Source organism: Salvelinus alpinus, chromosome 8 (assembly GCF_045679555.1).
Source record: "Salvelinus alpinus chromosome 8, SLU_Salpinus.1, whole genome shotgun sequence".
In the NCBI taxonomy this organism is placed as follows: Eukaryota; Metazoa; Chordata; class Actinopteri; order Salmoniformes; family Salmonidae; genus Salvelinus; species Salvelinus alpinus.
Genome location: NC_092093.1, coordinates 9,430,290 through 9,457,696, shown reverse-complemented (window position 1 = coordinate 9,457,696; position 27,407 = coordinate 9,430,290). Strand labels below are relative to the sequence as shown.

Sequence of the window (27,407 nt, the reverse complement as noted above, 5' to 3'; positions counted from 1 at the left end):
ACATTACAATACATTCACAACACACTAAGTGTGTGCCTTCAGGCCCCTACTCCACTACCACATATCCACAACACATAATCCATGTGTATGTGTGTATAGCACTTATGCTATTGTGTGTGTATGCTTGTGTCTCTGTCTGTGTTTGTGTTGCTTCACAGTGCCTGCTGTTCCATAAGGTGTATTTTTACCTGCTTTAAAATCTGCTTTTACTGCTTGCATCAGTTACCTGATGTGGAATAGAGTTCCATGTAGTCATGGCTCTATGTAGTACTGTGCTCCTCCCATAGTCTGTTCTGGACTTGGGGACTGTGAAAAGACCTCTGGTGGCATGTCTTGTGGGGTATGGATGGGTGTCCGAGCTGTGTGCCAGTAGTTCAAACAGACAGCTCGGTGCATTCAACATGTCAATAGCTCTCACAAATACAAGTAGTGTTAAAGTCAATCTCTCCTCCACTTTGAGCCAGGAGAGACTGGAATTATTATAAGAAAATACTCTGGTTAAAGGGATGGATTGTCAACAAACCTCACAAGAAATCTGCAATTTCTATAATCACATGCATATACAGTTTACACACACACACACACACACACACACACACACACACACATTGAGGTTGTCAAGTTTATTACTATGCATTCATGGTGTAGTAAACATAAGAGTGTGTATCTTCAGTCTGATGTGTTCTCTCCGGGTTCCCTTTGTCAGATGAATCACCATGATCACTGTTCTCTTCAAGGTTCTAGAACTTCACAACGTTCCATTTCATGTACAAGCTGATTCCAGTCAGTTATTCTGCTCCGACCCCATACTTCTTAGCCTGGGTCCCAGATCTGTTTGTGCCGTCTTGCCGACTCCTATGGTCGTTGCCCATACCAGTAGGCAAGACAGCAGAAACATATCTGCGACCAGGCTACATTATTGCAGCTAATCATATTAAGCACGGCTGGCTGCTACACAGCCTGAGAGGATAGTGTAACGATTACGTGATATTATACACTATGAATTGAATGTATACTATGTTTAAGGCTCCAGCCCCAAAGTGTGTTCATATCCTTCCATGTTATTCTACATGCTGTGCTGTGGGCCAGTCATACTGTGAAAGCAGCTCCCCACCATAGAATTAGAATGGTTCTAATTCTGATCATCTAATTCTATGGTTCCATTTCAGCAATCTCCTCTAACGTCAATCTGATGACATCACTCAATGATAGTAGTATTGTAGTGTGGACCCATTAAAAACAAAGAGAGGCCATTTTATACTAACCAAATCAATTATTTTCCCCATTATATTAAAACTTCCCCTATATGTCAAATAAAAACAATTCAACAAGAGCTATTCTATTACCATCTGTCTGCCTGTTTAAACCCACATGTAAAACCACTCAGCTTCCAACATTATAAATCGGTAGTTAATTAAGCTAATCATCATAAACATGGAATGTATCTATGCTGCTACATAAGGGCTGTGATTCCTCTTCTTCAAGCCAAGGATCACATAGGGACAGACAGTATAAGCAATGACAAGCGCGATGCTGAAGGAGGAGGACCGAAGCAGAAAGACGAGAGTACAGTGATCTTTTCCTTCCTCCAGATCATCTTTCCTCTCCGATGCTCCTCCTCTTCTCTCCTAGTTCCTCTTAGCCAGGTGGTATCAGGTATGATAAACTGGGTGGCTCGAGCCCTGAATTATGATTGGCTGACAGCCGTGGTATATCAGATCGTATACCACGGGTATGACAAAACATTTATTTTTACTTCTCTAATTACGTTGGTAACCAGTTTATAACAGCAGTAAGGCACCTCGGGGGTTGGTGGTATATTGCCAATATACCACGGCTGAAGCCTGTGTCCAGGCACTCCGCGTTGCGTCGTGCTTAAGAACAGCCCTTAGCCGTGGTATATTGGCCATATACCACACCCCCTCGGGCCTTATTGCTTAATTGTTGTCTCCTAGTTCCTCTTAGTCAGGTGGTATCAGATACTGTTGTCAGGTACAGTACAGGTGGTATCAGGTACTGTTGTCAGGTACAGTACAGGTGGTATCAGATACAGTATAGGTGGTATCAGGTACAGTACAGGTGGTCGCAGATACTGTTGTCAGGTACAGTACAGGTGGTATCAGGTACAGTACAGGTGGTATCAGATACTGTTGTCAGGTACAGTACAGGTGGTATCAGATACTGTTGTCAGGTACAGTACAGGTGGTATCAGGTACTGTTGTCAGGTACAGTACAGGTGGTATCAGGTACAGTACAGGTGGTATCAGGTACAGTACAGGTGGTATCAGATACTGTTGTCAGGTACAGTACAGGTGGTATCAGGTACAGTACAGGTGGTATCAGGTACAGTACAGGTGGTATCAGATACTGTTGTCAGGTACAGTACAGGTGGTATCAGGTACAGTACAGGTGGTATCAGGTACAGTACAGGTGGTATCAGATACTGTTGTCAGGTACAGTACAGGTGGTATCAGATACTGTTGTCAGGTACAGTACAGGTGGTATCAGGTACAGTACAGGTGGTATCAGGTACAGTACAGGTGGTGTCAGGTACAGTACAGGTGGTATCAGATACTGTTGTCAGGTACAGTACAGGTGGTATCAGGTACAGTACAGGTGGTGTCAGGTACAGTACAGGTGGTGTCAGGTACAGTACAGGTGGTGTCAGGTACAGTACAGGTGGTATCAGATACTGTTGTCAGGTACAGTACAGGTGGTGTCAGGTACAGTACAGGTGGTATCAGGTACAGTACAGGTGGTATCAGATACAGTACAGGTGGTGTCAGGTACAGTACAGGTGGTATCAGGTACAGTACAGGTGGTATCAGGTACAGTACAGGTGGTGTCAGGTACAGTACAGGTGGTATCAGATACTGTTGTCAGGTACAGTACAGGTGGTATCAGATACTGTTGTCAGGTACAGTACAGGTGGTGTCAGGTACAGTACAGGTGGTATCAGGTACAGTACAGGTGGTATCAGATACTGTTGTCAGGTACAGTACAGGTGGTGTCAGGTACAGTACAGGTGGTATCAGATACTGTTGTCAGGTACAGTACAGGTGGTGTCAGGTACAGTACAGGTGGTATCAGGTACAGTACAGGTGGTATCAGGTACTGTTGTCAGGTACAGTACAGGTGGTATCAGGTACAGTACAGGTGGTATCAGGTACAGTACAGGTGGTGTCAGGTACAGTACAGGTGGTATCAGGTACAGTACAGGTGGTATCAGGTACTGTTGTCAGGTACAGTACAGGTGGTATCAGGTACAGTACAGGTGGTATCAGGTACAGTACAGGTGGTATCAGGTACAGTACAGGTGGTATCAGGTACAGTACAGGTGGTATCAGGTACAGTACAGGTGGTGTCAGGTACAGTACAGGTGGTATCAGATACTGTTGTCAGGTACAGTACAGGTGGTGTCAGGTACAGTACAGGTGGTATCAGGTACAGTACAGGTGGTATCAGGTACAGTACAGGTGGTATCAGGTACTGTTGTCAGGTACAGTACAGGTGGTATCAGATACTGTTGTCAGGTACAGTACAGGTGGTCTACTAGGTCGAGGTCATTGCTTCGGATAGACTGTCATTCAAAGATTTCTGGTTTCTTCTGTGTGCATTAATATAAATCTCTCTGTGTGTGTGTGAGAGAGAGAATTCAGGCAGGATAAAGTGAAACAGTGCAGTAAAGGGATTAAAGGTGTCCTGTAAGGATGGAAGAACTGAGGACAAAGTCAGGACATCTGACGTCACGTCCCAGCCTTACTACTGATGACATCACAATGAGTAAGAAGAATTCCCTTCAAAACTGGGCTGAACCACTGCAGCCACAGAGAGAGGGGTGTTCCACCAGCTCCACAGCTGTTCGGTAGAACCTGGACCGTGTTCATTAAGGCACACCGTAGCAAAACGTTTCTTCAATTTCATACCTAATGAACACAACCCTGGACTGTCTCTGTCTGTGTCCCAAGTGGCACCCTAGTTCATATACAGTATACTATTTTTGACCAGGGTTTATAGGAAATAGGATGCCAATGTGTTCCCCCCCCCCCCCCCCGTCTCCTGCTAGAGGTCCCCTGGTTTCTGGTGGCAGGTGTTGCAGACCCGCACCGGGTGGTCCCAACCCCTAGAGGGCACCGCTCTGCGTTCAGGGGAGCAGTCGTCACACACGCCCTGGCCGCAGGCCCTGCAGTGGTGGATGGAGAGACGCGGGGCGAGGAAGTCTCTCTGACACTCACAGCAGCAGCGGATGTTCTGGTCTGGAACCCAGTAGGCTGGACGAGCTGCATCCTTCATCAGACCTGGAGAGAGAGGGAGAGGAGAGGGCGTACACACACACACACACACACACACACACACACACACACACACACACACACACACACACACACACACACACACACACACACACACACAAACACAGACGGACACACACACAAACACAGACACACACACACAAACACAGACGGACACACACACACACACACACACACACACACACACAAACGGACACACACACAAACACAGACGGACACACACACAAACACACACACAAACACAGACGGACACACACACAAACACAGACACACACACACAAACACAGACGGACACACACACACACACACACACACACACACACACACACACACACACACACACACACACACACACACACACACAAACGGACACACACACAAACACAGACAGACACACACACACAAACACACACACACACACAAACACAGACGGACACACACACAAACACAGACACACACACACAAACACAGACGGACACACATTAGTTTTGCGGGGACATACGGTTATGTGAAAGTGACCAGTCCATCACAGTTGATATTGAACGATGTATATCACATGATGAAAAAGTCATCATCGCGGCTGTATTTCTCCTTAATAAACAGATATAACTCAGATAGACACGGAAACATGAAATGACCCGGGAACCTAAAGAACGTCGCTCAGAGATGCACAACAACAACATAACATTCAAAAATGGGCGAACCGTTCCTTTAAAAGGTGCTACAGGTAGAACAGCCTCAATTGGTCAGGGCATGGTATTATGGGCATTCTCTGAAGTTACAATGCAAATATGCAAAAACAACGTGTTGCACCTTTAAGACTCTATTAGACCGTTAGAAATGTTAAGCACAGACATGTGATAGTTGTATATCTAGCACTTACCCAGAGGGCTACAGTACTCACCCAGAGGGCTACAGTACTCACCCAGAGGGCTACAGTACTCACCCAGAGGGCTACAGTACTCACCCAGAGGGCTACAGTACTCACCCAGAGGGCTACAGTACTCACCCAGAGGGCTACAGTACTCACCCAGAGGGCTACAGTACTCACCCAGAGGGCTACAGTACTCACCCAGCGGGCTACAGTACTCACCCAGCGGGCTACAGTACTCACCCAGCGGGCTACAGTACTCACCCAGCGGGCTACAGTACTCACCCAGCGGGCTACAGTACTCACCCAGCGGGCTACAGTACTCCCCCAGAGGGCTACAGTACTCCCCCAGAGGGCTACAGTACTCACCCAGAAGGCTACAGTACTCCCCCAGAGGGCTACAGTACTCCCCCAGCAGGCTACAGTACTCACCCAGAGGGCTACAGTACTCACCCAGAGGGCTACAGTACTCACCCAGAAGGCTACAGTACTCACCCAGAAGGCTACAGTACTCACCCAGAGGGCTACAGTACTCACCCAGAGGGCTACAGTACTCACCCAGAGGGCTACAGTACTCACCCAGAGGGCTACAGTACTCACCCAGAGGGCTACAGTACTCACCCAGCGGGCTACAGTACTCACCCAGCGGGCTACAGTACTCACCCAGCGGGCTACAGTACTCACCCAGCGGGCTACAGTACTCACCCAGCGGGCTACAGTACTCACCCAGCGGGCTACAGTACTCACCCAGCGGGCTACAGTACTCCCCCAGAGGGCTACAGTACTCCCCCAGAGGGCTACAGTACTCACCCAGAAGGCTACAGTACTCACCCAGAAGGCTACAGTACTCCCCCAGAGGGCTACAGTACTCCCCCAGCAGGCTACAGTACTCCCCCAGAGGGCTACAGTACTCCCCCAGAGGGCTACAGTACTCCCCCAGAGGGCTACAGTACTCCCCCAGAGGGCTACAGTACTCCCCCAGAGGGCTACAGTACTCACCCAGAAGGCTACAGTACTCACCCAGCGGGCTACAGTACTCACCCAGCGGGCTACAGTACTCACCCAGAGGGCTACAGTACTCACCCAGAGGGCTACAGTACTCACCCAGAGGGCTACAGTACTCACCCAGAGGGCTACAGTACTCACCCAGAGGGCTACAGTACTCACCCAGAGGGCTACAGTACTCACCCAGAGGGCTACAGTACTCACCCAGAAGGCTACAGTACTCACCCAGAGGGCTACAGTACTCACCCAGAGGGCTACAGTACTCACCCAGAGGGCTACAGTACTCACCCAGCGGGCTACAGTACTCACCCAGCGGGCTACAGTACTCACCCAGCGGGCTACAGTACTCACCCAGCAGGCTACAGTACTCACCCAGAAGGCTACAGCACTCACCCAGAGGGCTACAGCACTCACCCAGAGGGCTACAGCACTCACGCTGAGGGCTACAGCACTCACGCTGAGGGCTACAGCACTCACGCTGAGGGCTACAACACTCACGCTGAGGGCTACAGTACTCACCCAGCGGGCTACAGCACTCACCCAGAGGGCTACAGTACTCACCCAGAGGGCTACAGTACTCACCCAGAGGGCTACAGTACTCACCCAGAGGGCTACAGTACTCACGCTGAGGGCTACAGTACTCACCCAGAAGGCTACAGCACTCACCCAGAGGGCTACAGCACTCACCCAGAGGGCTACAGTACTCACCCAGAGGGCTACAGTACTCACCCAGAGGGCTACAGTACTCACCCAGAGGGCTACAGTACTCACCCAGAGGGCTACAGTACTCACCCAGAGGGCTACAGTACTCACCCAGAGGGCTACAGTACTCACCCAGAAGGCTACAGTACTCACCCAGAGGGCTACAGTACTCACCCAGAAGGCTACAGTACTCACCCAGAAGGCTACAGTACTCACCCAGAAGGCTACAGTACTCACCCAGAAGGCTACAGTACTCACCCAGAGGGATGTATGTAGCAGTGACCACAGCTCCCAGTGTATTCTGAACAGCCTCTCCTACTCTTCTACTGAGTGTCCCTCCTTCCTCCTCCTCCAACTCTGCATCCAGCAGCTCTACCACACACACACACACACACACACACACACACACACACACACACACACACACACACACACACACACACACACACACACACACACACACACACACACACACACACACACACACACACACACACACACACACACACACACACACACACACACACACACGAAAGAAAGAAGAAAACAACCACAGATTTATGTTTCACATATTAATTTATAAGATTTGTAAATCCGAGAGTAGGAAATAAACAGGAAAAAGGGGGAAATATTTTCTCTGTCTGTTAATCTGGATACACAATTTCCCGCCTAATTTTGATGATCATGTTAGTGATGGGGGAAAACTCCAGATAAATACTGGGATATTATTTTTGACGTTATATCATATAGTTTTGACAATATCGCAATATTATTTTTTGTGCTAGTTGGCTGTACCTGCACCAAAACTCAAGTATTTTTCTTTCATCGTTTGTTCTCCTTCTTAAATAGCGAGCCAATTTGTTTTCAGCACTTTTATTTCCATGACTGATCAAAACTTGTTTTCTCACGTCTTTCTCTTGTCCCTCTGCAGCAGATATATGGTGAGCAATATGTTTGGAACATTGAATCGCAATAAAAATCACATAGCCCTCTGGGTATGGAATCTCAATACGTACAGTGCATTCGGAATGTATTCAGACCCATTCACTTTTTCACATTTTGTTACGTTACAGCCATATTCTAAAATGGATTAAATAGACACAAAATACCCAATAATGACATCACAATACCCCATAATGACAAAGCAAAAACTGTTTATCAATTTTTGCACATTTATTACAAATAAAAGACTGAAATATCACATTTCCATAAGTATTCAGACCCTTTACTCAGTTCTTTGTTGAAGCACCTTTAGCAGTGATTACAGCCTCGAGTCTTCTTGGGTATGACGCTACAAGCTTGGCACACCTGTATTTGGGGAATTTGTCCCATTCTTCTCTGCAGATCCTCTCAAGCTCTGTCAGGTTGGATGGGGAGCGTTGCTGCACAGCTATTTTCTGGTCTCCCCAGAGATGTTCGATCGGGTTCAAGTCCGGGCTCTGGCTGGGTCACTCAAAAACATTCAGAGACTTGTCCTGAAGCCACTCCTGCGTTGTCTTGGCTGTGTGCTTAGGGTCATTGTCCTGTTGGAAGGTGAACCTTCACCCCAGTCTGATGTCCTGAGTGCTGGAGCAGGTTTTCATCAAGGATCTCTCCGTACTTTGCTCCATTCATCTTTCCCTCGATCCTGACTAGTCTCCCAGTCCCTGCCGCTGAAAAACATCCCCACAGCATGATGCCTCTACAACTATGCTTCACTGTAGGGATGGTTCCAGGTTTCCTCCATACCTTAAAGACCTGATTGGTGGAGTGCTGCAGAGATGGTTGTCCTTCTGGAAGTTTCTCCCATCTCCACAGAGGAACTCTGGAGCTCTATCAGAGTGACCATCGGGTTCTTGTTCGCCTCCCTGACCAAGGCCCTTCTCCCCCGATTGCTCAGTTTGGCCGGGCGGCCAGCTCTAGGAAGAGTCTTGGTGGTTCCAAACTTCTTCCATTTAAGAATGATGGAAGCCACTGTGTTCTTGGGGACCTTCAATGTTGCAGCATTGTTTTGGTAACCTTCCCCAGATCTGTGCCTCGACACAATCCTGTCTCGGAGCTCTACGGACAATTCCTTCGACCTCATGGCTTGGTTTTTGCTCTGACATTAACTATCAACTATGGGCCCTTATATAGACAGGTGTGTGCCTTTCCAAATCATGTCCAATCAATTGAATTTACCACAGATGGACTCCAATCAAGTTGTAGAAACATCTCAAGGATGATTAATGGAAACAGGATGCACCTGAGCTCAATTTTGAGTCTCATAACAAAGGGTCTGAATACTTATGTAAATAAGGTATTTCATTATTATAATTTTTTTCATAAATTAGCAAACATTTCTCAAAACCTGTTTTCGCTTTGTCATTATGGGGTTTTGTGTGTAGATTGAGTGTGTAGATTTGTGTGTAAACATGTATTTAATCAATTTTAGAATAAGGCTGTAAGGTAACAACATTTTGAAAAAGTCACCGGGGTCGGAATACTTTCAGAATGCTCTGTACCGTATCGGCACCTACAGTAAGTATCATGTTAATATCGTATTGTGAGGTACTGGCAATTCCCAGCTCTAGTTCATATGGCATACAGTTTTATCTAAAGAGTATTCTCTAAAGACCTATTGGGACATCATAGGATCACTGTAGAAAAAACATGTCCTTACATTCTTTTTTGAAAGTTTTTTTATTTTATTTTTAGTTTTTTTTTACCCCTTTTTCCTCCCCAAATGGTAGTTACAGTCTTGTCTCATCGCTGCAACTCCCGTACGGACTCGGGAGAGGCGAAGGTCGAGAGCCGTGCGTCCTCCGAAACACAACGCAGCCAAGCCGCACTGCTTCTTGACACCCATGCCCGCTTAACCCGGAAGCCAGCCGCACCAATGTGTCGTAGGAAACACCGTACACCTGGCGACCGTGTCAGCGTGCATTGCGCCCGGCCCGCCACTGGAGTCACTAGTGCGCCATGGGACAAGGATATCCCTGCCAGCCAAACCCTCCCCTAACCCGGACGACGCTGGGCCAAACCCTCCCCTAACCCGGACGACGCTGGGCCAAACCCTCCCCTAACCCGGACAACGCTGGGCCAAACCTTCCCCTAACCCGGACAACGCTGGGCCAAACCTTCCCCTAACCCGGACGACGCTGGGCCAAACCCTCCCCTAACCCGGACGACGCTGGGCCAAACCCTCCCCTAACCCGGACGACGCTGGGCCAAACCCTCCCCTAACCCGGACGACGCTGGGCCAAACCCTCTCCTAACCCGGACGACGCTGGGCCAAACCCTCCCCTAACCCGGACGACGCTGGGCCAAACCCTCCCCTAACCCGGACGACGCTGGGCCAAACCCTCCCCTAACCCGGACGACGCTGGGCCAAACCCTCTCCTAACCCGGACGACGCTGGGCCAAACCCTCCCCTAACCCGGACGACGCTGGGCCAATTGTGCGCCGCCCCATTGGTCTCCCAGTCGCGGCCGGCTGTGACAGAGCCTGGACTCAAACCAGAATCACAGCACAGCTAGCACTGCGCCACTCGGGAGGCCCGTCCTTACCTTCTGAGATGCCCCGGTTCTGGAAGCAGGCATCACAGACCCGTACGGGGGCGAGCCCCCAGCCCCTCTCTGGAACGGGACGGTTCTTGGTGGAGCAGCCGTCACAGAAGCCCTCTCCACAGGCACGGCAGTGATGCTTAGTATCGTTGTCCTGGAACACCTCACTGCACTTACAACATTTCTGTTACAGAGACACAGAGAGCACAGGAGAGAGACTATATCACAGGCTGAAAACACAAGCACACACAGGAGCAATGGACAGTCTTTACACAGTCATAGGAGGAATGGACAGTCTTTACACAGTCATAGGAGCAATGGACAGTCTTTACACAGTCATAGGAGCAATTGGGTTAGGTTATGTTGGACGCATGCTGTGTCTATATCAGTATGGCTGTGAGGACCACGTACCAGGATGAGGGTTAGGGTTAGGTTATGTTGGATCCATGCTGTGTCTATATCAGTATGGCTGTGAGGACCACGTACCAGGATGAGGGAGTTGGGTTTCCAGTAGGCCGGGGCGATCTGGTCGGTAAGCCAGGAAGTGACAGCTTTGGCAGGTTTCACACTGAGCTCTGACACACTCTGGGAGATGTAGTTCACACCGTCCAACAGTCTCTGAGCTGCATTGTTATTGTCCTTCAGAAAACCATCTGACTGGAGAGAGGAGAGAAGGGAGGAGAGAAGGGAGGGGGGAAAGAGCGAGACAGAAGGAGAGAGAGGAGAAAGAGAGAGAGAGAGACAATGGCAGTAGTATGAGTTTATTTTTTATTTTACTTTTGTTTAACTAGGCTAGTCAGTTTAGAACAAATTCTTATTTTCGATGACGGCCGAGGAACAGTAGGTTAACTGCCGTGTTCAGAGGCAGAAAAACAGATTTGTACCTTGTCAGCTCGGGGATTCGATCTTGCAACCTTTTGGTTACTAGTCGAACGCTCTAACCACTAGGCTACGCTGCCGACCTGTGACAGAGAGCCTAGATGACAGAGTGACAGAGATCCTAGATGACAGAGTGACAGAGATCCTAGATGACAGAGTGACAGAGTGACAGAGATCCTAGATGACAGAGTGACAGAGACCCTAGATGACAGAGTGACAGAGATCCTAGATGACAGAGTGACAGAGATCCTCGATCAGCACTCTGACGCTTTATGAATATGGGCCGTGGGATGAGTAGGGGAGTCGTCTCTTGTTCTTACCCCAGGCCAGATGTGCTGTATCTCAGTCCTGACTACTGTGTCCTGGTTCCCTCCTCTCTTGTTCTTACCCCAGGCCAGATGTGCTGTATCTCAGTCCTGACTACTGTGTCCTGGTTCCCTCCTCTCTTGTTCTTACCCCAGGCCAGATGTGCTGTATCTCAGTCCTGACTACTGTGTCCTGGTTCCCTCCTCTCTTGTTCTTACCCCAGGCCAGATGTGCTGTATCTCAGTCCTGACTACTGTGTCCTGGTTCCCTCCTCTCTTGTTCTTACCCCAGATGTGCTGTATCTCAGTCCTGACTACTGTGTCATGGTTCCCTCCTCTCTTGTTCTTACCCCAGGCCAGATGTGCTGTATCTCAGTCCTGACTACTGTGTCCTGGTTCCCTCCTCTCTTGTTCTTTTTTAAATGTTATTTCTTATGTAGATCAGCTTTAATACTGCAGATAGATTGTAGCTTCCATCAATGTAATTGTCTACATAATTTTCAATCCCCCATATTTTTTTGGGGTCAATATATACAGTACCAGTCAAAAGATTGACCAAGGAGAGTGATGGAATGCTGCATCAGATGACCTGGCCTCCACAATCACCCGACCTCAACCCAATTGAGATGGTTTGGAATGAGTTGGACCACACAGTGAAGGAAAAGCAGCCAACAAGTGCTAAGCATATGTGGGAACTCTTTCAAGACTGTTGGAAAATAATTCCTCATGAAGCTGGATGAAGAGAAGGCCAAGAGTGTGCAAAGCTGTCATCAAGGCAAGAGGTGGCTACTTAGAAAAATCTCCAATATAAAATATATTTTGATTTGTTTAACACTTTTTTGGTTACTACATGATTCCATATATGTTATTTCATAGTTTTGATGTCTTCACTATTATTCTACAATGAAGAAAATAGTAAACATAAAGAAAAACTCTTGAATGAGTTGGAGTGCCCAAACTTTTGACTGGTATTGTATTATATATTTTTTTAAATCGTACATATCTTAATTATCCACAATTAAGGAATAATATGCAATATAATGTTGGCGGTTCATACGAAGGATTGTTACATACAACCAGGATTGGCATTACAAAATAAAAATACTTTTTTTTGGCAAGTAATTATTATTTTGTCAAACAATTATTGTGATTCGTCCTGTATTGTCCCTAACATCATTACCCCATAGCAACAGATGTGGGACACACACACACACATACACACGGACACACACACACACACACACACGGACACACACACTCCACCCTTCCCCCACAAACAACCAAAAGCTCAGATGTTGAACAGTTGTTCCATCCCCAGGCCCAGCTCAAGACTTGATGTGTGAATACATATACAGTTGCTTGAGAAGGCAAAATTGAGCAAGAATGGGGAGATTTGATTAACCAATGTCAAGTCCTAGCTCCTCTTGTTCTTACCCCAGGCCAGACGTGTTGTATTTCAGTCCTGACCACTGTGTCAACTGGGTCCTGGTTCCCTCTCCTCTGTTGTTCTTACCCCAGGCCAGATGTGTTGTATTTCAGTCCTGACCACTGTGTCTACTGGGTCCTGGTTCCCTCCCCTCCCCTCTGTTGTTCTTACCCCAGGCCAGATGTGTTGTATTTCAGTCCTGACCACTGTGTCTACTGGGTCCTGGTTCCCTCCCCTCTGTTGTTCTTACCCCAGGCCAGATGTGTTGTATTTCAGTCCTGACCACTGTGTCTACTGGGTCCTGGTTCCCTCACCTCTGTTGTTCTTACCCCAGGCCAGACGTGTTGTATTTCAGTCCTGACCACTGTGTCCACTGGGTCCTGGTTCCCTCCCCTCCCCTCCCCTCTGTTGTTCTTACCCCAGGCCAGACGTGTTGTATTTCAGTCCTGACCACTGTGTCCACTGGGTCCTGGTTCCCGTACCAGTACTGCCTGCTTCTGTAGATCACCCCACAGTTGGGACACTCTATCACATACCTGTAAACAACAACAACAACACTTTAGTTTACTCTATCACATACCTGTAAACAACAACAACAACACTTTAGTTTACTCTATCACATACCTGTAAACAACAACAACAACACTTTAGTTTACTCTATCACATACCTGTAAACAACAACAACAACACTTTAGTTTACTCTATCACATACCTGTAAACAACAACAACAACACTTTAGTTTACTCTATCACATACCTGTAAACAACAACACCACTACTTTAGTTTAAAACGTTTGGACACACCTACTCATTCAAGGGTTTTTCTTTATTTGTACTATTTTCTACATTGTAGAATAATAGTGAAGACATCAAAACTATGAAATAACACATATGGAATCATGTAGTAACCAAACAAGTGTTAAACAAATCAACATATATTTTAGATTCTTCAAAGTAGCCACGCTTTGCCTTGATGACAGCTTTGCACACTCTTGGCATTCTCTCAACCAGCTTCATCAGGAAGTCACCTGGAATGCATTTCAATTAACAGGTGTGCCTTGTTAAAAGTTAATTTGTGGAATGTCTTTCCTTCTTAATGCGTTTCAGACAATTAGTTGTGTTGTGACAAGGTAGGGGTGGTATACAGAAAATAGCCCTATTTGGTAAAAGACCCAAGTCCATATTATGCAAGAACAGCTCAAATAAGCAAAGAGAAACGACAGTCCATCATTACTTTAAGACACGAAGGTCAGTCAATCTGGAAAATTTCATGAAATGTGAAAGTTTCTTCAAGTGCAGTCGCAAAAACCATCAAGCGCTATGATGATACTGGCTCTGATGAGGACCGCCACAGGAAGGGAAGAGTTACCTCTGCTGCAGAGGATAAGTAGGTGTGTCCAAACTTTTGACTGGCACTGTACAAGCGAACAACACTACAGTTCAGCCAGCGACAGCAGATAGCGTTGAAACAGCATCTACCCGTTGGTCTCATACCACTCTTAAAGGACCATTATTCTCCTTTTCTCCACAGCCTTTCATACAGTGATACAGAGTCAATAGCTTCCTCCCTTCATTCTGAAGGACCACACCCGGTGTGCATCCCAAATGGCACCCTATTCCCTATGTAGTGCACTACTTTAGACCAGAGTGCTATGGGTCCCTATTCCCTATGTAGTGCACTACTTTCTGAATAACCAGTAATCACCCTGACCAGGCATAGATGGCCAGACCAAACCAGTCCCAAATGGCACCCTATTCCCTATGTAGTGCACTACTTTCTGAATAACCAGTAGACCGGTACTCACCCTGACCAGGCATAGATGGCCAGACCAAACCAGGGAGAGTCAGAGGAGGCTGTCGCCTTGGGAACCACAATCACCTCCTTCCCTCCCTCATAGCACGCCTGAGGATCAGAGTACAGACGTTCAGATCAGAGGAATAACTAGTGTGTGTGTGTGTGTGTGTGTGTGTGTGTGTGTGTGTGTGTGTGTGTGTGTGTGTGTGTGTGTGTGTGTGTGTGTGTGTGTGTGTGTGTGTATTCCTACCTTACAAGTGTAGATACGGTTGTCATACTGAGCAGAGTAGCGACAGCGGTGTTTAGCCTCGTGGTCCACTTCCTCCTTCAGGTGGTTCATACTGTTCTCACAGCCAGACCTGACAGGAAGAGGGTTAGTACACAGTTAGTACAAATTGAGAGTAACTAAAGTAACTAAGTAACTAAAAAGCAGCATTCCCCAAGAGAGGATGGCTTTCACTTCAGCAGTGATAAATTCATGAACTTCTTTGACGAAAAGATCATGATCATTAGAAAGCAAATTACGGACTCCTCTTTAAATCTGCGTATTCCTCCAAAGCTCAGTTGTCCTGAGTCAGCACAACACTGCCAGGACCTAGGATCAAGGGAAACACTCAAGTTTTATAATACTATATCTCTTGACACATTGATGAAAATAGTCTTGGCCTCTAAACCTTCAAGCTGCATACTGGACCCTATTCCAACTAAACTACTGAAAGAGCTGTTCCTGTGCTTGGCCCTCCTATGTTGAACATAATAAACGGCTCTCTATCCACCGGATATGTACCAAACTCACTAAAAGTGGCAGTAATAAAGCCTCTCTTGAAAAAGCCAAACCGTGACCCAGAAAATGTAAAAAACTATCAGCCTATATCGAATCTTCCATTCCTTTCAAAACAAATAGAAAAAGCAACTCACTACCTTCCTGAAGACAAACAATGAATCCGAAACGCTTCAGTCTGGTTTTAGACCCCATCATAGCACTGAGACGGCACTCGTGAAGGTAGTAAATTACCTTTTAATTGCGTCAGACCGAGGCTCTGCATCTGTCCTCGTGCTCCTAGACCTTAGCGCTGCTTTTGATACCATCACGACATTCTTTTGGAGAGAATGGAAATCCAAATTGGCCTACACGGACAACTTCTGGCCTGGTTTAGATCTTATCTGTCGGAAAGATATCAGTGTGTCTCTGTGAATGGCTTGTCCTCTGACAAATCAACTGTAAAATTCGGTGTTCTTCAAGCTTCCGTTTTAGGACCACTATTGTTTTCACTATATATTTTACCTCTTGGTGATGTCATTCGGAAACATAATGTTAACTTTCACTGCTATGCGGATGACACACAGCTGTACATTTCGATGAAACATGGTGAAGCCCCAAAATTGCCCTCCCTGGAAGCCTGTGTTTCAGACATAAGGAAGTGGATGGCGGATAATGTTTTACTTTTAAACTCGGACAAAACAGAGATGCTAGTTCTAGGTCCCAAGAAACAAAGAGATCTTCTGTTGAATCTGACAATTAATCTTGATGGTTGTACAGTCGTATCAAATAAAACTGTGATGGACCTCGGCGTTACTCTGGACCCTGATCTCTCTTTTGACGAACATATCAAGAATATTTCAAGGACAGCTTTTTTCCATCTTCGTAAAATTGCAAAAATCTGAAACTTTCTGGCCATAAATGATGCAGAAAAATGTATCCATGCTTTTGTCACTTCTTGATTAGACTACTGCAATGCTATACTTTCCGGCTACCCGGATAAAGAATAAACTTCAGTTAGTGCTAAACACGGCTGCTGGAATCTTGACTAGAATCAAAATATTTGATGATATTACTCCAGGTGCTTCCTGTTAAGGCTAGGGCTGATTTCAAGGTTGTACTGCTAATCTACAAAGCATTACATGGGCTTACTCCTACCTATCTTTCCGATTTGGTCCTGCCGTACATACCTACACGTACGCTACGGTCACAAGACGCAGGCCTCCTTATTGTCCCTAGAATTTCTATGCAAACAGCTGGAGGCAGGACTTTCTCCTATAGAGCTCAATTTTTATGGAATGGTCTGCCTACCCATGTGAGAGACGCAGACTCGGTCTCAACCTTTAAGTCTTTACTAAAGACTTATCTCTTCAGTAGGTCCTATGATTGAGTGTAGTCTGGCCCAGGAGTGTGAAGGTGAACGGAAAGGCACTGGAGCGACGAACCTCCCTTGCTGTCTCAACCCACTTGAGTGGGTTGGTCTGTTTTCTTCCTGTCCGGGTTGCTCTGTTTTGGTCTGTTTTGGACTCTCTCTCTACCGCACCTGCTGTCTCTAACTCTGAATGATCGGCTATGAAAAAGCCAACTGACATTTACTCCTGAGGTGCTGACCTGTTGCACCCTCGACAACCACTGTGATTATTATTATTTGACCCTGCTGGTCATCTATGAACGTTTGAACATCTTGGCCATGTTCTGTTATAATCTCCACCCGGCACAGCCAGAAGAGGACTGGCCACCCCTCAGAGCCTGGTTCCTCTCTAGGTTTCTTCCTAGGTTTCGGCCTTTCCAGGTACTTTTTCCGAGCCACTGTGCTTCTACACCTGCATTGCTTGCTGTTTGGGGTTTTAGGCTGGGTTTCTGTACAGCACTTTGAGATATCGTCTGATGTAAAAAGGGCGTTATAAATACATTTGATGGATTGATGATTCAATTACTATGTTATTACTGTGCTGTTCTTACAGTCAGACCTGACAGGAAAAGGGTTAATTACTTTGTTATTACTGTACCAAAGCTGAAAGGAAGGCAGAGAAACATTATGGCTGTAGAAAACATATTATTGTTCTGTCCTGTTTGAGATGCTATTTTAGTGTGATTATCAGGTAATTACTACCGATAGGGAATAACTATGCAACTCCAATGTAATACACATTAACCATTAAATAACAAAATACCAAGTAAACAGTGGACTGAAGCATTAGTGTAAACTGAGCCATCACACGACTAAGGCTAATTCACCATGTAAATTATAAAACACTAAAAAATGGTCAATATTAGACTGTAATAGAAAGCAGAACTGGAAACAGAGAATACAGCGTGAGGTACCACGGCTGAGACGGTAACAGAAACAATAAATGAAAACAGATGACAGATACTGGACCAGGTGAAGAACTAACCTACAGCTGAGACAGATACTGGACCAGGTGAAGAACTAACATACAGCTGAGACAGATACTGGACCAGGTGAAATACTAACCTACAGCTGAGACAGATACTGGACCAGGTGAAATACTAACCTACAGCTGAGACAGATACTGGACCAGGTGAAGAACTAACATACAGCTGAGACAGATACTGGACCAGGTGAAGAACTAACCTACAGCTGAGACAGATACTGGACCAGGTGAAATACTAACCTACAGCTGAGACAGGTACTGGACCAGGTGAAGAACTAACATACAGCTGAGACAGATACTGGACCAGGTGAAATACTAACCTACAGCTGAGACAGATACTGGACCAGGTGAAGAACTAACATACAGCTGAGACAGATACTGGACCAGGTGAAGAACTAACATACAGCTGAGACAGATACTGGACCAGGTGAAGAACTAACACACAGCTGAGACAGATACTGGACCAGGTGAAGAACTAACACACAGCTGAGACAGATACTGGACCAGGTGAAGAACTAACCTACAGCTGAGACAGATACTGGACCAGCTGAAGAACTAACATACAGCTGAGACAGATACTGGACCAGGTGAAGAACTAACCTACAGCTGAGACAGATACTGGACCAGGTGAAGAACTAACATACAGCTGAGACAGATACTGGACCAGGTGAAGAACTAACATACAGCTGAGACAGATACTGGACCAGGTGAAGAACTAACCTACAGCTGAGACAGATACTGGACCAGGTGAAGAACTAACCTACAGCTGAGACAGATACTGGACCAGGTGAAGAACTAACATACAGCTGAGACAGATACTGGACCAGGTGAAATACTAACCTACAGCTGAGACAGATACTGGACCAGGTGAAGAACTAACCTACAGCTGAGACAGATACTGGACCAGGTGAAATACTAACCTACAGCTGAGACAGATACTGGACCAGGTGAGGAACTAACATACAGCTGAGACAGATACTGGACCAGGTAAAGAACTAACATACAGCTGAGACAGATACTGGACCAGGTGAAGAACTAACCTACAGCTGAGACAGATACTGGACCAGGTGAAGAACTAACATACAGCTGAGAAAGATACTGGACCAGGTGAAGAACTAACATACAGCTGAGACAGATACTGGACCAGGTAAAGAACTAACACACAGCTGAGACAGATACTGGACCAGGTGAAGAACTAACCTACAGCTGAGACAGATACTGGACCAGGTGAAGAACTAACCTACAGCTGAGACAGATACTGGACCAGGTGAAAAACTAACCTACAGCTGAGACAGATACTGGACCAGGTGAAGAACTAACCTACAGCTGAGACAGATACTGGACCAGGTGAAGAACTAACCTACAGCTGAGACAGATACTGGACCAGGTGAAGAACTAACACACAGCTGAGACAGATACTGGACCAGGTGAAGAACTAACATACAGCTGAGACAGATACTGGACCAGGTGAAGAACTAACCTACAGCTGAGACAGATACTGGACCAGGTGAAGAACTAACCCACAGCTGAGACAGATACTGGACCAGGTGAAGAACTAACCTACAGCTGAGACAGATACTGGACCAGGTGAAGAACTAACATACAGCTGAGACAGATACTGGACCAGGTGAAGAACTAACGTACAGCTGAGACAGATACTGGACCAGGTGAAGAACTAACCCACAGCTGAGACAGATACTGGACCAGGTGAAGAACTAACCTACAGCTGAGACAGATACTGGACCAGGTGAGGAACTAACACACAGCTGAGACAGATACTGGAACAGGTGAAGAACTAACCTACAGCTGAGACAGATACTGGACCAGGTGAAGAACTAACCCACAGCTGAGACAGATACTGGACCAGGTGAAGAACTAACCTACAGCTGAGACAGATACTGGACCAGGTGAAGAACTAACATACAGCTGAGACAGATACTGGACCAGGTGAAGAACTAACCTACAGCTGAGATAGATACCAGAGCAGGTGAAACACTAACCCACAGCTGAGAGATACTGGACCAGGTGAAGAACTAACACGCAGCTGAGACAGATACTGGACCAGGTAAAGAACTAACACACAGCTGAGACAGATACTGGACCAGGTGAAGAACTAACCTACAGCTGAGACAGATACCAGAGCAGGTGAAACACTAACCCACAGCTGAGAGATACTGGACCAGGTGAAGAACTAACCTACAGCTGAGACAGATACTGGACCAGGTGAAGAACTAACATACAGCTGAGACAGATACTGGACCAGGTGAAGAACTAACATACAGCTGAGACAGATACTGGACCAGGTGAAGAACTAACATACAGCTGAGACAGATACTGGACCAGGTAAAGAACTAACCTACAGCTGAGACAGATACTGGACCAGGTGAAGAACTAACCTACAGCTGAGACAGATACCAGAGCAGGTGAAATACTAACCCACAGCTGAGACAGATACCAGAGCAGGTGAAGTATTCATCAGGGAAGAAAGAGTTACTGGCCAGGTGCTCTTCTGGGATATCCCCACTGAAACGTTCACTCAGGGCCTAGAAGGGAGAGAGGGAGGGAGGGAGAGAGAGAGTAGAGAGAGAGCGGGAGAGCTTTGCAACAGGTGTTGACAATGTCATTCATTGCTTACACACACCAACCTGCAGGGCTCTGTATATGACGCTAGCGGAACGAGGTGAGCGGGTAGTGTTGTTATCTAACTGTTGCTCCAGGCTACGCAGCAGACCACTAAAATCTGTCGGGGGGTTGTAGGTTCGAGTCCCGCGGTACTGGATGGAGCTGAAGGCCTCGGGGAAAAGACCCAACTTCCTGAAACGCTCCTGGAGCAGACGCTCTGCAGACTCTGATGGGTTGTCTGGAGAGAGGGGGAGCGAGAGACATGTAGAGGAGAGGGAAGGAGGTGTAGAGGAGAGAGGAAGAGAGAGAGAGGTGTAGAGGAGAGAGGGAGAAAGACAGAGAAATGGGGAAGAGAGAGAGAGATGTAGAGGAGAGAGGGAGAAAAACAGAGATGGGGAAGAGAGAGAGAGATGTAGAGGAGAGAGGGAGAAAGAGAGAGAGAGATGTAGAGGAGAGAGGGAGAAAGAGAGAGAGAGATGTAGAGAGAGGGAGAAAGAGAGAGAGAGGTGTAGAGGAGAGAGGGAGAAAGAGAGAGAGAGGTGTAGAGGAGAGAGGGAGAAAGACAGAGAGAGATGTAGAGGAGAGAGGGAGAAAGAGAGAGAGAGATGTAGAGGAGAGAGGGAGAAAGAGAGAGAGAGATGTAGAGGAGAGAGGGAGAAAGAGAGAGAGAGATGTAGAGGAGAGAGGGAGAAAGAGAGAGAGAGATGTAAAGGAGAGAGGGAGAAAGAGAGAGAGAGATGTAGAGGAGAGAGGGAGAAAGACAGAGAGAGGTGTAGAGGAGAGAGGGAGAAAGAGAGAGAGAGATGTAGAGGAGAGAGGGAGAAAGAGAGAGAGAGGTGTAGAGGAGAGAGGGAGAAAGAGAGAGAGGTGTAGAGGAGAGAGGGAGAAAGAAAGAGAGAGATGTAGAGGAGAGAGGGGAAGAGAGGGGAAGAGAGGGGAAGAGAGGGGAAGAGAGGGGGAGAGAGGGGGGGAGAGGGGGAGAGAGAGAGAAGTGGATGAGGAAGAGAAAAGAGGGGAAGACAGTCTTGATGTTAGAGGTGAATGGCCAACCTGAACCCAGCTGTTTGTCTGTCTCAACCCCTGACCCTGTCCCCCAACCTGAACCCAGGTGTTTGTCTGTCTCTACCCCTGACCCTGTCCCCCAACCTGAACCAAGCTGTTTGTCTGTCCCAACCCCTGACCCTGTCCCCCAACCTGATCCCAGCTGTTTGTCTGTCTCAACCCCTGACCCTGTCCCCCAACCTGATCCCAGCTGTTTGTCTGTCTCAACCCCTGACCCTGTCCCCCAACCTGAACCCAGCTGTTTGTCTGTCTCAACCCCTGACCCTGTCCCCCAACCTGATCCCAGCTGTTTGTCTGTCTCAACCCCTGACCCTGTCCCCCAACCTGATCCCAGCTGTTTGTCTGTCTCAACCCCTGACCCTGTCCCCCAACCTGATCCCAGCTGTTTGTCTGTCTCAACCCCTGACCCTGTCCCCCAACCTGATCCCAGCTGTTTGTCTGTCTCAACCCCTGACCCTGACCCCCAACCTGAACCCAGCTGTTTGTCTGTCTCAACCCCTGACCCTGTCCCCCAACCTGATCCCAGCTGTTTGTCTGTCTCAACCCCTGACCCTGTCCCCCAACCTGATCCCAGCTTTTTCTCTGTCTCAACCCCTGACCCTGTCCCCCAACCTGAACCAAGCTGTTTGTCTGTCCCAACCCCTGACCCTGTCCCCCAACCTGATCCCAGCTGTTTGTCTGTCTCAACCCCTGACCCTGTCCCCCAACCTGATCCCAGCTGTTTGTCTGTCTCAACCCCTGACCCTGTCCCCCAACCTGATCCCAGCTGTTTGTCTGTCTCAACCCCTGACCCTGTCCCCCAACCTGAACCCAGCTGTTTGTCTGTCTCAACCCCTGACCCTGTCCCCCAACCTGATCCCAGCTGTTTGTCTGTCTCAACCCCTGACCCTGTCCCCCAACCTGATCCCAGCTGTTTGTCTGTCTCAACCCCTGACCCTGTCCCCCAACCTGATCCCAGCTGTTTGTCTGTCTCAACCCCTGACCCTGTCCCCCAACCTGAACCCAGCTGTTTGTCTGTCTCAACCCCTGACCCTGACCCCCAACCTGATCCCAGCTGTTTGTCTGTCTCAACCCCTGACCCTGACCCCCAACCTGAACCCAGCTGTTTGTCTGTCTCAACCCCTGACCCTGTCCCCCAACCTGATCCCAGCTGTTTGTCTGTCTCAACCCCTGACCCTGTCCCCCAACCTGAACCCAGGTGTTTGTCTGTCTCAACCCCTGACCCCCAACCTGAACCCAGCTGTTTGTCTGTCTCAACCCCTGACCCCCAACCTGATCCCAGCTGTTTGTCTGTCTCAACCCCTGACCCCCAACCTGAACCCAGCTGTTTGTCTGTCTCAACCCCTGACCCTGTCCCCCAACCTGATCCCAGCTGTTTGTCTGTCTCAACCCCTGACCCTGTCCCCCAACCTGATCCCAGCTGTTTGTCTGTCTCAACCCCTGACCCTGTCCCCCAACCTGATCCCAGCTGTTTGTCTGTCCCAACCCCTGTCCCCCAACCTGAACCCAGCTGTTTGTCTGTCTCAACCCCTGACCCTGTCCCCCAACCTGAACCCAGCTGTTTGTCTGTCTCAACCCCTGTCCCCCAACCTGATCCCAGCTGTTTGTCTGTCCCAACCCCTGACCCTGTCCCCCAACCTGATCCCAGCTTTTTCTCTGTCTCAACCCCTGACATGACAGCACAAACAGACTGGCACTCAGGCTAAGCCAACCAGAACCACCTACCTGAGCTCAGTAGCTTGGTGTGGACGGTCTCATGGAAGATAATAACAGCCGGTCCCAGAGTGGACAGAGGCACGTCCAGGCCACACCGGGTCGTCGTGGCCTTCAGCTCCCTGGTGAAGTGCTTCAGATAGGCTTCCGAAGCATCACCTAGGAACTTGAACAGGTCGTCGTGGAGACGGTCGGCATGGGTACGGTAGATGACGAGGTCAGAGACGGCAAGGACTTTGAGGAGCAGCCGGGTACGCTGGCCCTGATTGGATCCTAGTTAGGAACCGAGGAAGATGAAGTGTTAGTAATCAAAGGCCTTTAGGCATTCCCCTCGACAGACAGCCGGCGTTCCCCTCGACAGACAGACGGCGTTCCCCTCGACAGACAGACACGCGGCATTCCCCTCAGACAGACACGCGGCATTCCCCTCAGACAGACACGCGGCATTCCCCTCGACAGACAGCCGGCGTTCCCCTCGACAGACAGCCGGCGTTCCCCTCGACAGACAGACGGCGTTCCCCTCGACAGACAGACACGCGGCATTCCCCTCGACAGACAGACACGCGGCATTCCCCTCGACAGACAGACACGCGGCATTCCCCTCGACAGACACACACGCGGCGTTCCCCTCGACAGACAGACACGCGGCGTTCCCCTCGACAGACAGACACACGGCATTCCCCTCAGACAGACACGCGGCATTCCCCTCAGACAGACACGCGGCATTCCCCTCAGACAGACACGCGGCATTCCCCTCAGACAGACACACGGCATTCCCCTCAGACAGACACACGGCATTCCCCTCAGACAGACACACGGCATTCCCCTCGACAGACAGACACGCGGCATGCCCCTCAGACAGACACGCGGCATTCCCCTCAGACAGACACGCGGCATTCCCCTCAGACAGACACGCGGCATTCCCCTCAGACAGACACGCGGCATTCCCCTCAGACAGACACGCGGCATTCCCCTCAGACAGACACGCGGCATTCCCCTCAGACAGACACACGGCATTCCCCTCAGACAGACACGCGGCATTCCCCTCAGACAGACACACGGCATTCCCCTCAGACAGACACACGGCATTCCCCTCAGACAGACACGCGGCATTCCCCTCAGACAGACACACCGCATTCCCCTCGACAGACAGACACACCGCATTCCCCTCGACAGACAGACACACCGCATTCCCCTCGACAGACAGACACGCGGCATGCCCCTCAGACAGACACGCGGCATTCCCCTCAGACAGACACGCGGCATTCCCCTCAGACAGACACGCGGCATTCCCCTCAGACAGACACGCGGCATTCCCCTCAGAAAGACACGCGGCATTCCCCTCAGAAAGACACGCGGCATTCCCCTCAGACAGACACGCGGCATTCCCCTCAGACAGACACGCGGCATTCCCCTCAGACAGACACGCGGCATTCCCCTCAGACAGACACACGGCATTCCCCTCAGACAGACACACGGCATTCCCCTCAGACAGACACACGGCATTCCCCTCAGACAGACACACGGCATTCCCCTCAGACAGACACGCGGCATTCCCCTCAGACAGACACGCGGCATTCCCCTCAGACAGACACGCGGCATTCCCCTCAGACAGACACGCGGCATTCCCCTCAGACAGACACGCGGCATTCCCCTCAGACAGACACACGGCATTCCCCTCAGACAGACACGCGGCATTCCCCTCAGACTGACACGCGGCATTCCCCTCAGACAGACACGCGGCATTCCCCTCGACAGACAGACACGCGGCATTCCCCTCGACAGACAGACACGCGGCATTCCCCTCGACAGACAGACACGCGGCATTCCCCTCAGACAGACACGCGGCATTCCCCTCAGACAGACACGCGGCATTCCCCTCAGACAGACACGCGGCATTCCCCTCAGACAGACACGCGGCATTCCCCTCAGACAGACACGCGGCATTCCCCTCAGACAGACACGCGGCATTCCCCTCAGACAGACACGCGGCATTCCCCTCAGACAGACACGCGGCATTCCCCTCAGACAGACACGCGGCATTCCCCTCAGACAGACACGCGGCATTCCCCTCAGACAGACACGCGGCATTCCCCTCAGACAGACACGCGGCATTCCCCTCAGACAGACACGCGGCATTCCCCTCAGACAGACACGCGGCATTCCCCTCAGACAGACACGCGGCATTCCCCTCAGACAGACACGCGGCATTCCCCTCAGACAGACACGCGGCATTCCCCTCAGACAGACACGCGGCATTCCCCTCAGACAGACACGCGGCATTCCCCTCAGACAGACACGCGGCATTCCCCTCAGACAGACACGCGGCATTCCCCTCAGACAGACACGCGGCATTCCCCTCAGACAGACACGCGGCATTCCCCTCAGACAGACACGCGGCATTCCCCCCAGACAGACACGCGGCATGCCCCCCAGACAGACACGCGGCATTCCCCTCAGACAGACACGCGGCATGCCCCTCAGACAGACACGCGGCATTCCCCTCAGACAGACACGCGGCATTCCCCTCAGACAGACACGCGGCATTCCCCTCAGACAGACACGCGGCATTCCCCTCAGACAGACACGCGGCATTCCCCTCAGACAGACACGCGGCATTCCCCTCAGACAGACACGCGGCATTCCCCTCAGACAGACACGCGGCATTCCCCTCAGACAGACACGCGGCATTCCCCTCAGACAGACACGCGGCATTCCCCTCAGACAGACACGCGGCATTCCCCTCAGACAGACACGCGGCATTCCCCTCAGACAGACACGCGGCATTCCCCTCAGACAGACACGCGGCATTCCCCTCAGACAGACACGCGGCATTCCCCTCAGACAGACACGCGGCATTCCCCTCAGACAGACACGCGGCATTCCCCTCAGACAGACACGCGGCATTCCCCTCAGACAGACACGCGGCATTCCCCTCAGACAGACACGCGGCATTCCCCTCAGACAGACACGCGGCATTCCCCTCAGACAGACACACGGCATTCCCCTCAGACAGACACACGGCATTCCCCTCAGACTAAAATAAGTTATACTCTAGTCTAGTCTTTTGATACAACAAGGTTTTGACCAATCAAATGTCAGTTGAAGCCTTGCTGTTGTTTCTAGCTACCATCAGTGTATTTGTCCAGCTCCTGTGTCACATTTAGTCATGTTTAATTCTGTACCTGCCCCCAGCAGTCCCTCTGTGTCGATCACCACCACCCTGTGGATGGGGTCCATGGCAGCCCAGACCCCCACGGTGCAGGACTCCTGGGTGGGGGACGTCTGGAACACTTCTCGCCCCAGGAAGAAGGTGTGATTCAGGGTGTGGGACTTCCCCTCCCCCGTGTTTCCAAAGATAGACACGACCTTGAGGAGTTCCTCTGGCCTGCAGTCCAGCCGGCTCACAAAGTCTTCCTCATCCTTTAACTAAAGATTCAATACAAGAGGTCAGTCTGTGGTGAAGTACTTTCCTCAACCAAACAGAGTATCGGTCTAGCCTGGTCCCAGATCTGTTGTCTACTTCTATAGCCTGGTCCTAGATCTGTTGTCTCCTTCTATAGCCTGGTCCTAGATCTGTTGTCTACTTCTATAGCCTAGTCCCAGATCTGTTGTCTCCTTCTATAGCCTGGTCCTAGATCTGTTGTCTACTTCTATAGCCTGGTCCCAGATCTGTTGTCTCCTTCTATAGCCTGGTCCTAGATCTGTTGTCTACTTCTATAGCCTGGTCCCAGATCTGTTGTCTCCTTCTATAGCCTGGTCCTAGATCTGTTGTCTCCTTCTATAGCCTGGTCCCAGATCTGTTGTCTCTTTCTATAGCCTGGTCTCAGATCTGTTGTCTCCTTCTATAGCCTGGTCCCAGATCTGTTGTCTACTTCTATAGCCTGGTCCCAGATCTGTTGTCTACTTCTATAGCCTGGTCCCAGATCTGTTGTCTCCTTCTATAGCCTGGTCCCAGATCTGTTGTCTACTTCTATAGCCTGGTCCCAGATCTGTTGTCTACTTCTATAGCCTGGTCCCAGATCTGTTGTCTAC

The 27,407-nt window shown here is 49.3% G+C and overlaps 1 protein-coding gene across 2 annotated transcripts in view; it reads right to left on the bottom strand.

Moving 5' to 3' along the window:
- Window positions 1–608: 608 nt before the first annotated feature.
- The window catches only part of LOC139582517 (zinc finger FYVE domain-containing protein 1-like), a 28,667-nt gene continuing 1,868 nt past the window's right edge, over window positions 609–27,407 (bottom strand). For both annotated transcript variants that reach the window (XM_071412595.1, XM_071412594.1), the window contains 11 exons: window positions 26,558–26,801; window positions 23,385–23,645; window positions 20,621–20,835; window positions 20,412–20,518; window positions 15,070–15,178; window positions 14,830–14,927; window positions 13,444–13,561; window positions 10,902–11,072; window positions 10,419–10,599; window positions 7,150–7,263; window positions 609–4,298 (listed from right to left, as the gene is read on the bottom strand). In XM_071412595.1, coding sequence (XP_071268696.1) covers window positions 4,063–4,298; window positions 7,150–7,263; window positions 10,419–10,599; window positions 10,902–11,072; window positions 13,444–13,561; window positions 14,830–14,927; window positions 15,070–15,178; window positions 20,412–20,518; window positions 20,621–20,835; window positions 23,385–23,645; window positions 26,558–26,801 — 1,854 coding nt within the window. In that variant the 3' untranslated portion in view covers window positions 609–4,062. The remainder of the gene's footprint in view (window positions 4,299–7,149; window positions 7,264–10,418; window positions 10,600–10,901; window positions 11,073–13,443; window positions 13,562–14,829; window positions 14,928–15,069; window positions 15,179–20,411; window positions 20,519–20,620; window positions 20,836–23,384; window positions 23,646–26,557; window positions 26,802–27,407) is intronic.